Source organism: Lepisosteus oculatus, chromosome 15 (genome assembly GCF_040954835.1).
Source record: "Lepisosteus oculatus isolate fLepOcu1 chromosome 15, fLepOcu1.hap2, whole genome shotgun sequence".
Classification (NCBI taxonomy): domain Eukaryota; kingdom Metazoa; phylum Chordata; class Actinopteri; order Semionotiformes; family Lepisosteidae; genus Lepisosteus; species Lepisosteus oculatus.
The window spans coordinates 17,560,493-17,575,774 of NC_090710.1; the positions used below are offsets into that span (position 1 = coordinate 17,560,493).

General features: G+C 37.4%; 1 protein-coding gene across 11 annotated transcripts in view; it reads left to right on the forward strand.

Moving 5' to 3' along the window:
* stxbp5l (syntaxin binding protein 5L) overlaps nt 1–15,282 on the forward strand; it is a 259,708-nt gene that overhangs the window by 122,603 nt on the left and 121,823 nt on the right. For all 11 annotated transcript variants that reach the window (XM_015363844.2, XM_015363849.2, XM_015363846.2 and 8 more), the window contains exon 4: nt 7,703–7,803. In XM_015363844.2, coding sequence (XP_015219330.2) covers nt 7,703–7,803 — 101 coding nt within the window. The remainder of the gene's footprint in view (nt 1–7,702; nt 7,804–15,282) is intronic.

Below are 15,282 nucleotides of genomic sequence, written 5' to 3' on the forward strand. Positions count from 1 at the left end.
TGATGCAGACTGCAGATAGGCCAATTAATTTTCTACCTTTGTACTGTAAATTACCAAAAGCATCAAAAATAGTTAATGGAGATGGATAGGATATACAGTTCAGACATTACCATCAGCACAGAGTACAATGCTGATTATTGTTGGAACTGCAGGCAGAAATTCTAATATTGCTGAAGGGTGGTGTGTAAAGGTTTAACCTTTTTAATGAAACCTGATCCCGAAAACGGCTTATCTAGAGCCAATCACAGACAATCCCATTCAAGCCAGACACAAACATTTTGTAGCAAATGTTAACAGAATGCAAAATACCCTTTGATAAAACCTGCCTGATCCTGTTGCAATAATTTAATCTTACAGGCACCAAAGTGTGGTATAGCATCTTAGTATAAAGACTGCCATCACAGTTCACTAGGAATTGGGAAATAGCTTGTACAAAGTGTGGGATCATTCTCTTTTTGATAGTAGTGATTTTAGTAGTTTGGTTAAATCTTAGTTAAAAAGGAATGGAAGCAAGATTTGAATTAGATTGCTGACCCAGAGGAGTGGATACCTCAGCATAGGTGCCAGGGATGGTAAAGGCTGTGACAGAAGAGCCAGGACCCTCGGCATTTGAGGGGGCTTCTGTAGTGGAAAGGGGTGGATAAGAAGTCATTTGGCCCATTATGTCATCACTCATTATAGCCAGTGTTGCATCATCTGTCCATGATCCAGGACATGGACAAGGGCCCTGGAGACAGGATGGAACTTCTGCCCGATAAGTACAGTATGTGCTTCATACCATCATTGCTAGTCCCTGGAACAGCAAACATGGACCCTGCATATGGACAATTCAGGCAGAGAAGATTGCTGCAACAGTGATGGAATACAATAACTTAACCCAAGCCCCACAGTCCTTTCCAGCACACCAATGAACAAGTTCAGGACTGAGTCCAAAAGCCCCGGAAAGTTCATTTGCAGGTTGATGTTCAGAAAGAATGTAGAATACAGTATATGGTTTGATCCCAGATTAAAGCACAAAAGCACGCTTCTAAACACTTGAGAGCTGCGGTGAGCATCAGACCTACTATTCTAAAAATGTGGTTTGTAGAATGACACGTCAAAAAAGCTTCTTGTTCACTCTGACCCCCTTTCCACAGGCTTTGTCAGAGGATGGAGTAAGATAGTCCCATTGCAGCCTTTAGTTCTCTGTACATCTTCTACTGAGAATACAACACTAAATGTGTTGCACATGAAGAGGAAGTTAATATGCACTCGTGTAGGTAGAGTAAACCTCATCTTGAATAAGTGTCATTCTCTAAAACAGATTTATTTCAATATTTATTACAGTAGGATACTAAGAATAAATGTTTAAGTAGGCTAGAAATATACAGCCTTTCTGTGAATGTTAACCTTGTTGATCTCTAATGCTAATGATATGTGGGTTGTACAGTACACTAATACAACAAGACATGTAAAAGTGGGCCTTATAATTTGTCATAAGGAAGTGATTCAGAAGAAACGTCAGAGGAATTCACTGAGTGATTGACCAGCATGAGAATGAGCCTGCTGCCTTGTCCTCATTACCTGTGCAATCACTTAGTTGCCTGGGAGGTGACCCCAGCCTCTGTTAAAGGCAAATGAATAGTCTTGTGTTTCCAATTATGTTGTTGGCTCCATAATAATGGTACTGTGTGTGTTGCAGTTGCTTGCCTTAGAAACTGGCGCTTTATTTTTGTTATGCAAAAGCACGTTTTTTCTTATTTACTTATTTCAGTGTGAGTTTCCATTATTTCTCTAAATGTCCACTTGTTCACACATGTAAAAATGTTTATTTTACTCTATTCAAACTTGAACACACAGTATTCTGCTGATCTGCTTGGTATAATCACACTTAGTCAACAGTTCCTTTCATTGTTAAATCTAGATGCTGCCATAGAATTCAGGCTTTTAAGGGAGGTTTACAAACATTTATGATGAGAGTCATGTATAACTCTGTTAGTGGGAATTACCCTTATTGTCCCCTACAAGTATCATTTGTTTATGAAGAATTTAATGTGTCTGACCTATGAGGAATTTAGTGAAGAATTTGCCCTTACTAACTGTATAGCTGGAGAAACTTGTCAATACATTTACCCTACATGGCTTGAGGATCAGATCTTCTTACAAGGGTGGTTCCAGGTTTGGGTTTATTTTAAGAGATGAAATGCAACTGATTTGTTACTGTATTATATATAAAAATGTAAACTTAACAACGCTGAAACAAAAGTCACAGGTTTACCTGTAATCCTAAGCATTTATTAATCTAGCAGCCATATCAGTCTACAACTCACAACTGAAAGCCCACTAAAGCTAAGCAGGTATGAGCCTGGTCAATACCTGGATGAGAAACCTTAGGTTGCTACTGGAAGAGGTATTAGAGGGGCCAATAGGGGGCGCTTACCCTGCGGTCTGTGTGGGTCCTAATGCCCCAGTATAGTGATGGGGACACTATACTGTAAAGAGGCACTGTCCTTCGGATGAGACGTAAAACCCAGGTCCTGATTCCCTGTGGTCATGAAAAATCCTGGGATGTTTCTTGAAAAAGAGTAGAGGTGTTAACCCGGCGTCCTGGCTTTAGCCTCTACCAGTCATGGACCCCTAATAATTGCAATCTCTGAATTGACTTCATCTCTTCCCACTGATAGCTGATGTGTGGTGAGCGTTCTGGCACACTATGGCTGCCATCATCCAAGTGATGCTGCACATTGGTGGTGGTGGAGGGGAGTCCCCACTACCTGTAAAGTTCTTTGAGTGGAGTGTCCAGAAAAGCGCTATATACATTAAGTGTAAGGAATTATTAATTATTATTAAGAAAAAAAAATCACTGGACATTCCTTATGAGCCTTGAATGCAGACTTCCTCTCCTTCCTGATGCTATACTTTTATAATGGTCCTTTTCTCATTCTTCAGGACTCCTGTATTTTATTGGAATCCCATGCATGTCAACTTTTTTGCAATTCTTCATTCGGACATTTCAGGATAGCGATTCCCTTGTTAACTTTTTAACAGAGGCCTTTGGGGCCCTCTTGTGATATTGGCTAAAATTACAGATCTCTTTTGCAACAGCCTTGTCACATTCCCCACCCCCCACCTCAAACAAGACTGAACAACACTGCAGAGTAGGTGCTATGAGGCAGTTGACCTTTGAAAGAGTATTGGCATTACCCTGTGAGACCACTGAATGATTCTTCACAGTGAAAAGGTACGGTTGCAAGGCAAGAAACCAATTTGTAACTTAAGTATTTTTCTCCTTATTTGATTTAATTAATGTTAGAGGTGTATGGTCAATTACCAGCGTAAATTCTAGGCCCAGAAGGTTAAATAAATTGCTAATTTTACAACTAGGTATTATTTCTAAACCATTCCAGAGTTACATTCTCTGGGCAGAAATTTCCCACTAAGCAAAGAACTGGATGATGTGTGACTTCTCCCATCTGTAATAAGATCTCTCTCTGAAGCATCAGTCCATAAAAAGAATTGTTAAAGTTGGGTACCATCAGTACAGGTTTTTGATGGAGTGCATGCTCCATATCGCAGACAATGTCTCAGCATTCCCCTGAACAGTAATGGATGCCATCATCTGTGTGAGGTTTTTCAGGGTGCTAACCTTTTAGAAATAAAACTACCAATCCCATGTTGTCTGAACCTTTTGAGTCTCTGGTCGGAACTGACTAAAATGTCAGCTGTCTTTTCTTCAGGAATGTGACATTCAATTACCAGAGTTGTTATAAGAACGTTTTGAAAGATAGCTGTACGTTATGGTAGGTAATCAGCAGACTCTGTTCTTATTTTAAGTCCAATGAAACTTGTACTGAGCCTACAGCATGGAGAACAAAGATACTATTAGCGGGACCAGATTCATCCTGCTCTTCGATACCTTTATAGGCCATCAATGGTGGTTCTGTGGGACTAATAATCAGACTTCATTATCCCCATTTAACTGGTACAACAAATTGTTTTTAAAAATAAAAGAAGCAGGAGTTTTAACTTACCCTTCAGTGCGGATCCTATTCAGTTCCTCTACTTGTGTATGAGCATGACAATGTAGTGTATTATCTCTGGTGTCAACAGAAATTCAAGGTTAGAATTCCATCTGCCAGATGCCTAAGGGTTCCTGAAGAGACTTTGGACCTACAGTAGTTTGCTGGACAGGTGCTTTGGCTCATCCCCAGGCTCTGGGCTGATGACAAATGGTTGAGAACCGCACCTCTTCTGGTTCTTTTTAAAGTTGTCCCTACCATTTGTCTACCCTTGTTTGCCACTGGGTTTTGGAAGATCAGCAAAAACAGTTGGCAATGAAGGAAAATAAGTTGAGTAAAGTAAATAGTTTAACACTACCGTTCAAACAGTATAGATTTGATGGCATAGGTAGAGTATTAGTTTTGTTGTGGGATAGTCTCTTCTATCCACATAGACACACTTCTGGTAAGCTACGTGTACATCTTCTTGTCTATCTGTCAGTGGTTCATAACAGACTTAGTGAGACTTTGTGTTGGCACTCCATGTGTTGATTAGAGCTTGGACAAGTTTCTAGTTATTTTGACTTTTTCAAAATTGTCTGGGGGGGGAGGTTGTTCCACATTTTACTCTCATTCATCAGCTTTGGTTCTTGGGTAGAAGGACGTTGTGGAGAAGTGTGCCCCTAATATCCACAATGAAAGCATCTAGGCATCTTTCTAAATATTCTTCCTACATTTCTTGAGTCAATTTAATGCTTCATGCTTATTTATGTGTCGTACTGTTCCCAAGTGAGTGCTCTGGGGATCCACGCTACCCCATAAAGTAGCTTTTTTGTTTTAGAAGTAAAGTCTTTGCAGCAGGCTAGATCTCATTCAAGTACAACCATAAACTCATCAACAAACTGTTTGGGTCAGACTGGTCGACACTCAGTTTTGCTTCTATGCTGCTTAAGTATCAGTCTAATACTATGTTACACCACTTATGTTGCTGTGTGTTTCTCAAGCTCAAGACATTTGTTAACTAAATTAATTAAACTGAACATCTGGCACTGGGCTGGAATGGTTGAGTTAGTGGCACCAATCATCTGCATACCTGACCTCCATTTCATTTGTGACTGTTTCCGGCAGATTTATAATTTACAATGCTCAGAAGATCTGCCCATTCCTGACCACCTGCTAAACTCAGCACCTTGTCCAGGCACTATACTTTTGCCTATACAATTGTAAGTGGTAAATAACAAACATTTATAATTTTATGTTGCTATTTCCCCACCCACATACCTAACATAAATGTTAGATGTTAAACACTTTGCTGTCATTCAGCTGCTGCTTCCCTCCCTCTTCTTCTCAAATCTCCCTGGAAGTGTCAAAGCTGATGCCACAGCAGAGTCAGTCTATAAACATTGACATTGTTTCTACTTCTGAGGCACTCCCATGTGTCACACCTCTGTGGCTCACCTTCACAAAAAACTGAATAATGGATACAGTTTTGTATGTGTCAGAAAGATTATTTGGGGAATTGAATGACTCCGTACTAAATCTGTTCATATTTCAAGATATCTTAAAATTGCAGCACTTTAATCAGTTAATGAAAAATGACATATTCATACAGCGTGGTAAACACACAAAAAAGCATAAAGTGGGCACTTTATGAGCTCAAATGAGGTTTCTCTGTTTATTTATGGTAATCAGAGTTCAGTAATAGAACAGATAAGTTCTTCATGGTAGGTTTCTAACCAGTATTCATGTCTAAGAATGAATAGTAGTATGGAGAGCAGCAGGTTTTATTTAAAAAGTTTTATTTATTTTCACAGAAGTATTTCTGCATTGGGTTTGGACATGTGAACAGTTCTGCGTCCCAAAACTGAATAATGCCTTGTGTTAGTGGGAGTCTGAAAAATAATACACAGCCATGCTGTTGAAGTCGATACTCTTGTTGAAACCAATTCCTTTTCAGGAATCGGCTGGATGAGATTCTTCTAACAGTTAGTTACAAGGGACTACTCATATTCACTCCTCCCCCCAGAGGATCACAGCCTTACAGGTTTTATAGTTATGGTTTTATACAACCAGTTTTATAATCCGCAATGAATAAAGAACAATTAGTAAACTGAACAATTGATTCAAATCAAGAATTCAGGGTGGAATGAAAACCAGAAGACACTGCATTAGGAGACATGCTAATACACAAAATGAGCTACAGTATGTGGATTTGAATGGCATCCTTACATTTACAACCTACTGTACCTACTGTAAAGTTCTAATGTTACAGATTTCAAAGACGTAGGGATAGAAAAACCAGAGTTCCATGCTTTGAAAAAGTTTACATAAATCTAATCCATTATAGCATTTAACTGAATTTTAGGGTCCTTGTGATGTGAAGAAGTAATTTCTCAGTCTGTAACCACCTTAATCTGTAGATAATTTGAGCCCTCCACTTCAGTTTCCTCAGAGTTTGGAATTTTATGCAGCTTGCTGTTTTCATTTCAAAGCAATCATCCACTCTGCATAATCCTCTATTCAACTGTGTGAAAGTTTTGACCTCTCTTAATCTTTAATGTGCAGTTCAGCCTTTTAGTTAGAATGGGTAGCTCTCATAATGCCTTTTAGTTTCTTTGTGTATAAGAACAGATGTAATATTGCTTGAGTTTAATATTTTTCATTGACACATTTTTATTTTCTCTTTTTACCTGTTTTCCAGTGTTTTGCAGTCTGTACCTAGTAGAATGGAAATTCTTCTATTAAAAAAGCTTCATGCTGGTTCATGCTGCTATGGTTGCTTTTCTCACATGTGAATAATCAATCGAACGGATATCAAAAGGATATAATTACAAAAATAGCCTATTGATGACATACAGTGTGCTCCAAACTAACAGAAAATTTGAAATTGTTGTTTTTGTTTGATTGATCAAGTCAGTGGTTAAAGTGACTATATCTGAAGATGCAGTACAAAGCATTTGTTGAGCTTTATTATTATGAGCTCACAAGCCCAGTGAAGTCTTAATGGGATATGTGACTAAATACTGAAGTTTATAATCCTTATTTTAAAGACAGTCTGTCCGAATGCCTATGATGACCTGAAATCACAGGGTTGTACATACAAGATCATTTAGTGAAATTTGTAAATGACATTTGGCTCTAAAAGGCACAGTATACAGTATGTCTGAGGAGTACATACTGTACAGTAGAGCTCGATACGCAGTTCAGGGGTTGTAGCATTAAGTTGAATTAAAACAACAATTTCTGTTTTGTTGGGTCTAAAAATAGAAAACAATTGGCAATATTTTATGACTGGGTTTTATCCTTAGATCAATAAGCTACTAACAGGGAAACAAACAAGAAGAACTGAATGGGCTCCTTTCGTTTGTTCTTAGGAGATTCTGTATATAAGGACTTCCTAATTCTGTTCCATTAAAATTACCTATATTTTATTCATTGGAAATGATTTAGAAGCAAAAAAAATACAGAAGGTCCAATTTAATAAATATTCTACTCATTTGTTGGTTTATTTAACTAAGAGAAATCTAAGATCTTACTGTATACTGTATATGAGACATACCCATCATTCTGTATGTGCCATATCAAATTCTCTCAGGAGTCTCTGCAAAGTATTTATGGCCTTTGTAGCAAGTAGGTATTAACTTTATTAAATGTCGTAAGAATCTGATAAGAAATAACCTGAACTGCCAGCAGATCCTGTAATGCCTCTCGTTTTCTCTCTGCAGGGAGCTCTTGTTACTGCCTGTGCTGATGACACTCTGCACCTCTGGAACCTTCGACAAAAGCGTCCAGCCGTCCTCCATTCACTCAAATTCAACAGAGAGCGGTGAGGGATCACAGCCTTTTGTTCTGGGTGAATCCACTGTCTACGGCCTCCCTCAAGGGGAGAGAGCAATACGGCTGTTCAAGATACATGTGTCTCTGAAAGGTTTTAGCCATTTTTTTCCTCGTTGTATTCACAGTTTGCGGAATTTAGTTCATCGCTTTTGAAAGGAAAAAAAAATTATGTGCAATTCTGACCCTAAGGCTTCTTAAAGCAAGTGAAGCCAGAATTCAGTGTTGTTTTTCATGCAGATTTGGACTGCATTTCTAAAAAGTTAGTAGGCGTAATGTAGGTGTATCAAAGAATACAATGCTGCTATCCTACACTATTTTTTTAGCTTTTTGAACATTTAAAGCCTTATGATTTATTTCATAATGCTTACAGATATATCTACTATATCTTTTACAGCCTACCCAGTTTGTCCCATACTTGGTGTTGATAGGTATAATCCTACAAAATGAAAAAAAGAACTGCTTACCTTATTTAATAAGAGGTTATGACATGTCCTGGTAAGCGCCTGTGTGCTGTTCACTGAAGTATCTCTTAGTTTGAGGGCTCAGATGCTTTTGATATTAAAGATTGTTTGTTTAACACAGACTTAAGCACATCAATTGTGTACAAGAGTAAAGGCACCAGCAGAAAAGCCCACAGGCACAAATGTCTTTTGGAACATGGGAACATGCTTGACTGTATCTTTAGGTGGGCATAGAAACTTGCTGAGATCTAAAGTTCTGAGCTCACATATTGTTCTGCATTTATATTTACTGAAGTACAGAATTGAGAGAAAAAAGTGTTTTCCTTTGCAGCACTCTATATTCCTGTTTTATTTGATTGTTTGTTTTACAACTTTTTTTCTGTTTAACATGTAAATAAGAACAATTTAAAGTTCAGGCTGTCATTTTCAACAAAAATATGCAATAACAATATAGTCTGTGTTAGTCTCACATACTGTATCCCATAGGGATTACTGTCTTGATAATCTGGGCCAAAATATTTTTTATAGCACATTTTATAGCAAAATGAAACATGGAATTGCAGCAAGCAAGCAAGCAGCAAAAGGTGGCATCAATCTATACTTATATTCTGTTTATCTACATAGATGGCTCTTAATTCTGAATTTTGTTTTCTAAATAGGGAAATGGACAATTATTTTGGTCATAAACAGAGGGCCAGTGTTTGTCCAGTGAGGGTCAAAAACAAACATACAGTATGGTGCTGCAAGGGAGAAACACTTGTGTACCCTAAAGGCATTTGTTTTTGTTTTGATGTGCATGCAATTTGCATAGCTCTTTTAAGTAATAAAACACTTCTCTTCCTTACTATATCTTTCCTCATTCCTAGTTAATTGAGTTTATAGTAGTTTAAAGGAACATTCTCAATAACAATAGGAATGAAATACATCACCGTGTCAATCTGTTCTAAAACTTTGCTTTGTGACATTGGACACAACAGCCATGACAATACCATCGGAGTGTTATGAAATGTACCTACTTTTAATATAACACAAGCATTGCATATAATGCTAATGTTTATAACCTCTACATATTATAGGAGCAGGAACTCTTTTCCAAATCTGTCAAAAAATACTGTAAACACAGTCAGATGCACTTAAAATATTTCTGAAAATATCTACTGTACATCTCACTGAGACATGGTAGAGAACAGTATGTAATAATCCCTTGCTATACAGTGCAAACAACTAGACAAGTTTTCAATTATACTTAGATTTAGTAATGTAATCATTTATGCTTATTTTTTTAACTTAACAAGCAGATTTCACTCTTCTCAAAAAGTATTGTTGAGATTCTTCTTTTCTCACATATCCGCATTTACATTTATTTTTTAATTACATTTACAACTGTGCACCTAAAGAGCAGGGAAAGTGGTCTTCCTACATGATATGGCATTTTGTTACAGTCTATCAATCTACTCATCACACAAAAGTATCCCCATAACCCAAAAAGTTCTATAACTGCACCACCCCCCCTCCCCATTACACAGAATACATAACACAACATATCCACAAGAGGCACTCACAGAACAGTACCATAACCAATTTATCAAAACCAATGACCCAAAGGAAAAGTCCAGCAGCATTATCCTCACAAACCCAGCTCTGGTCAGTGACCTGGTGTGCCTCTTTCTGCCATACCAAAGGAACGGATGAAACTCCATGTTGTCCTTTGGTAGGTCTTAGAAATCCTCTTAGAACCAGGTCGTTCTTAGACATCTGTCATTGGAATGTGATCCAACAGTGTGGTCCCTTATCCCTCCCTCCACCCTGTTTTTCTCCAAATCCAGCTTCAGGAAAGATGAAGAGAGAAAGACAATGCCAGGACCTTCTTTCACGGCCCTTTCCCCTGGGGTGCTATGGTGCAAACTGTGTTCCTCCAGTTTGTGCTGTGTGAATCCTCATGATTGGCGTTTTTGTCTTGGGTGTTGGCAGAGCTAACAGCTTGGGGCTGATTCACAAACTAACTGTATACAGACGTCCAGGCGTAACAATGCATTATTTATTTTACCCCATATTTTCATGTGAGGCTCAGTTAGACATGTGGTCTTGTCATACCAGATGTCACCTCTAAACTATGTGGTAATTAAAAAGCATCTATACAAGCAGAACCTTTGATCAAGGGGAGAGAGCAAAGGCAAGAAATATATCAACCCTTAGGGAGACAGTGGCCATTCTCTGCAAACTTAAAGTCAACATAATCCCTGATACCTGCTGTCCCACACCCAATTTTGTCACTCTGTGAATTTACAACGTAACTTCTGTACTGTACCATAAATAAGCACAAATGTGTTATTGTTTTCCTACTATTTTCAATGCATTGGCTAATAACTTTAAGCACATTACTCAAATAACTAGCCAGGAATGTAAAGAAACAAGTAGAGACACAACATTTCGGAGGTGGAGCCTTCTTGAGCTGTCGTTTTTACAGTGTGCTCAAAGTATTCATGTTATGATAGATAGATACTTTATTGATCCCGTGAGGGAAATTGCAGTGCAACAGCAGCTTTACACAGACAACACAGCCACAGTGTAACGAATGAATACAATCAGTACAGTGAGGGGTGCACTAAAAGAGTTACTCACAGTCCAGAACACACAAAGAACAGACTAGAACAGAACAGTAGGCAGAAAAATCACACATATGAATATAAATATAGATGTCAATATAGATATACATATAAAGGTATTGCACGGGTCCCTGGCATATATTGCACAAAAAACGGTTGTAAACGGGAAAAGAAAAGAAAGAGCAGAGATGTAGCAGTGGATGTGTAGATGCGTTCAGTCCAGAAACTGGTCACTGTCAATGTTGCCTCTGCCCAGACGCAAGGTGGATGCGTTGTACAAGTTATTGATTCATACTTACTGTAGGTACTTTTCTGTGCTATATTAAGGTGAAGCTTGGATGTCTGAGGGAATGTTTTTGAATTCTGGAACCAATTGGAGATTATAACACAAATTCAAATTTTGCCATAGAATTCACCTCACCTTATTACATTGAGGAAGAACAAATGAAGCCCATATAATAAGCGATTACTACATACTGTATATACTGTATAACAGATTTGAAAACATTTGTTTTGCCATTATACAGTAAAAGGCATCTATCAGTAGTGAATATATTATGCGATTTCTAGTCTTAGATATGGTCCCAACTTGATTTGTGAGTTCAAATACAAACCATGACCCTGTATATTTGCTTCAATGAAAGCTGTATGTTGCGAATTAGTGTGATTCTCCTGGGGTCTTATTTAATAGACATTATACTTTGGGTAAGAAGTAACCGTGTCAGGAAATGATTTAATAAACATGGGAGACAGGAGACACTTTCTGTTAATTTTTCTATTTCATTCACCAACAACTGACAAATTTGAGTTTGCAAAGCTTCCTTCACAACTATGGAAGATTCCCATGTGCTCTGTAGTAATTATACCTCCTGTGAACTGATAAGAACATAACAGGACAGACACAACATAACAGCAAGATGCTTTGAATATCTCAGACGTGAAGGATGCTAGATGTAGATTTCATCTGAGATTCAATCTCTGATTGGGGAATTCAGAGTTTATGACGTTTCACAGATACAAAAAAAAAAAGAAAATGAACATTGAGACCAAAATAAAAGAAGGTGAATTTGGAATGAGTGAATGTATTTAAATATAAAGTGCAACATCTTGCAAAATGTAGAAGAAGAAAATGTGTAGTATTATTACAGCACCAGTACATTGCTCGGAGATTTAGTTGTGTCTCTGGTGACTTTCTATTTTCTGCTTGGATTTGGTTGCATGTTGCATAAATTGACATTGCAGAGAGGTACATCATGAAGGTAGAATAGCATACTGTGTTAAGTGTTTGTCTTCTGTTTTCCCTATCTATGAGTATGCATTTTTTAAATAGACAATAAATACATTTGTTAACATCATATTATTTAAATTGAATTTATCGTGGTTGTTGAAAATTAAAAGTGTACGACTAAATTATTGCATTTAAAAATACTGTTTTTTTTAAGAAATAACATTCCACTGAAATGATGTGATTTATTTTCCTGTTTGGATAATCCCTCATTGCCTCATCTGTGAATGATGAGCTTCAAGAAGATAGATATATTTTCTACTAGTGGCATGTTTTGTTCATTGACTACTGTATGTTTTGAAGTTCCCTTCAAACACTGAAACTTCCAGTCATTTAGTAGGTAACACAGATATTTAGTCAACATTTTTACTTCACTGATATAAATTAATAGTTGTGATGTACCTCTCTATTTTGTGTATGACTGACATATACTGTACAGGAACATTCAATGTTTATTAGTTTAATACATGAACGTATTTTTGTGCTGCATATTTTGCTTATTTTTGCTTAGAATTTACACAAGAGCAAATGGCTTTATCGGTTTTACAATATATATATATACAGTATGCACTGAGAATGTGAAAGAAACTCTGCTATTGAAAGTTTTCAGTTCCATGTCAATGTATCTTAACCTTAATTTTCTTTAAATTAATTTTAAGGACACTTTTTATCTTACTAAAGCAATGAAAACACCTAATATTGCAGAATGTCAAAGATGTAAGGTCTTTGAATGCCTAATGCATGAAAGAGGGATTTAACAAACTTCCCTTTCCAGCATATTCCCTGTTGAGCCCTCTGTTTTTTTTGTCTATTCCACTTACCATAGACTTTTCATCAGCCTGTAATTTCTGTTCTAAGACAGGCAGGGGGCTTTTGCATTTCTGTTTAATGTCAATCTGCAATAGAAGGAGGGCTATTCGTGAAAAACAAATCAGATGGCTGTTTGCCTCTGTCACACAGAGCAGTAAATTGGGCTGGCTTCTGAAAGCTCATTTTTCTAAATATTTCACCAATATTAGATATTTTGTCATGTCATGAGCTTCGAGATGGTAAATGGAGCTCTGCATTCCCAAAGTCTGTGGCAGTGGAGAAATGCTATTTTTTTCTTCACAATGGTGCATTCTGAGTTTTAGGGCAACTGGTAACTTCGAGTCTGACCCAGATAATGAGCCAAAGTGTTAGAAAAATAAAATAAAGCCTTAACTTCAGTGCTAGGGATACCGATTTTTTGTTGAAAGATAAAGTTTTCTCCTTGAGTCCCTGACGTTATGCAAAAAATTTACTGTAGACTTTCACTTTTCCCCAAAAATCTACATTGCCCATGCAAAGGCAGACTCGCAATCCCAGGTTGCTATGGCAACCTGCCACATCTCACGCGGCCTGAATCTTCCACTTGGGCTGTACAGACTCGTTATGGGAATTTACCTACCCCTGCTTGATGGATACGTACTTCGTTTCTCTGGGTATTTAAGTCCTGCCTGCTTTTTACATTTACACTCGGCCAATGGGTTTGCGTCCATGAAGTCAAATGCCCTCCTTGCTTTGCTTCCTCATTCCTACTTGCTTCATGTTCGGACCCTAGCTTCCTTCCTCATTTACCCTGCAGATGTTAGTTTGCAGCTTCGACTTTTGAGCGCTGTGTTTTTCCTTATGTTACTGACCAAGCACTCCTGCTCTACTGCTCTCATGGCAGGGCTGCTTATTTCACCTTAGCCTGTCAGATAGCATTTTGCTCAGAGCTCTGTGCGTGGAGTCACCCTCCAGCTCCAGGACTGCTGACCCCTGCAGGTTAGTGTGATTTAACAAAATCAAATCAAAATGAGGCACAGCTGAAACTGAGCTAAGGATTTTAAGCACTGTTAAACACGCACATGTGTATAATGAAATTGTGTAATATTACTTTATTGACATTTACAATTGTTAAAATTGAATGATTTGTACATTTTTTGGGGGCTTTGTGGTTTCACAACCACACCATAACCACATTTGCATAAAAAACAGAAAATGGCCACGCAGATGGTCTTACAATTCTTATTATACAGACCTGGACTAAAAGCTGGCACTTGGTTCTTCAGTGCAAGAAACGGTGAATCCACAGACATTAAACTGCAGTAGTTTCGAGACCTAGTGAATTTCAGTTCAAAACTTTCTATTCCTTACTCTTTGTCAACAGAGGATGGTAGAAAAGCTCCAGATAGGCAAGGATTTGCAATCTGCATGCACTGTAGAAATTAATGGTCTTATTGACCAAAAATGCAGGTGGAGGTCAAATTCTAATGTTGCACTTCTGCTTCCCTGGCTTCTCAGAGTTATCAGTTTTTAATTCTATTTCCACTTCAGACAGTTTCTTCACCATTCTGTTGTCTTTGAGTGCTTTACTGTATGTTAAAGTGACAGGTTTATAAATCCTTATTTGTAAGCTTCATATTATTTTGGAACTGAAACAGCTGTGTTATAGGCTATCATTTTGCAATATGTTTCTTAAATTGTTACACTAACTTGATCAGCTTCTTACACATTTTCTACATGATGTTAAGACATTATCTCTGATTCAGAAATCAGAACAGAGTAAAAAGCTATAAAAATATATGCATTAGTTTTGCCATTCATTCCTACATATCTGTTAGTGTGCCTGCAGAAAGAATGCTCTTTTCAAGCAAATAATCAGTGACATTAAACTAGAAAAAGCACAGTGTGAGAATGTATGAGACTACTAGACTGTACATTACATGGCAGTGTTTTTGGATGTTTCATTCCAAAGGGACAAGGGATTAATTTAGAAATGTATAGACAGTTTATAAAATTTGAGAGAATTCATTCAAGATAAGTGAAATAAAATTAAAATTAAGAATAAGTAAAAACATAAAAAAGTTGACTTGGTCTTTTTATTTATAAATAAAATCGGTGGAACATATGCATTACATAGCCATTTTAAGAGTATTTTTATTTATTCCTAATAAATATCAAAAATCTACCTGTGAGCAATTCAGTATTATGTTTTGATTTCTATTTCTTTTCCTTTTCGGTACAGTGCAGTACTGCTTGAATATGAACTAGTGGTTTCTTCAGCAATAAATATCTGAGGTGATGAGATTGTGTCTGTCCTGTTATGTTCT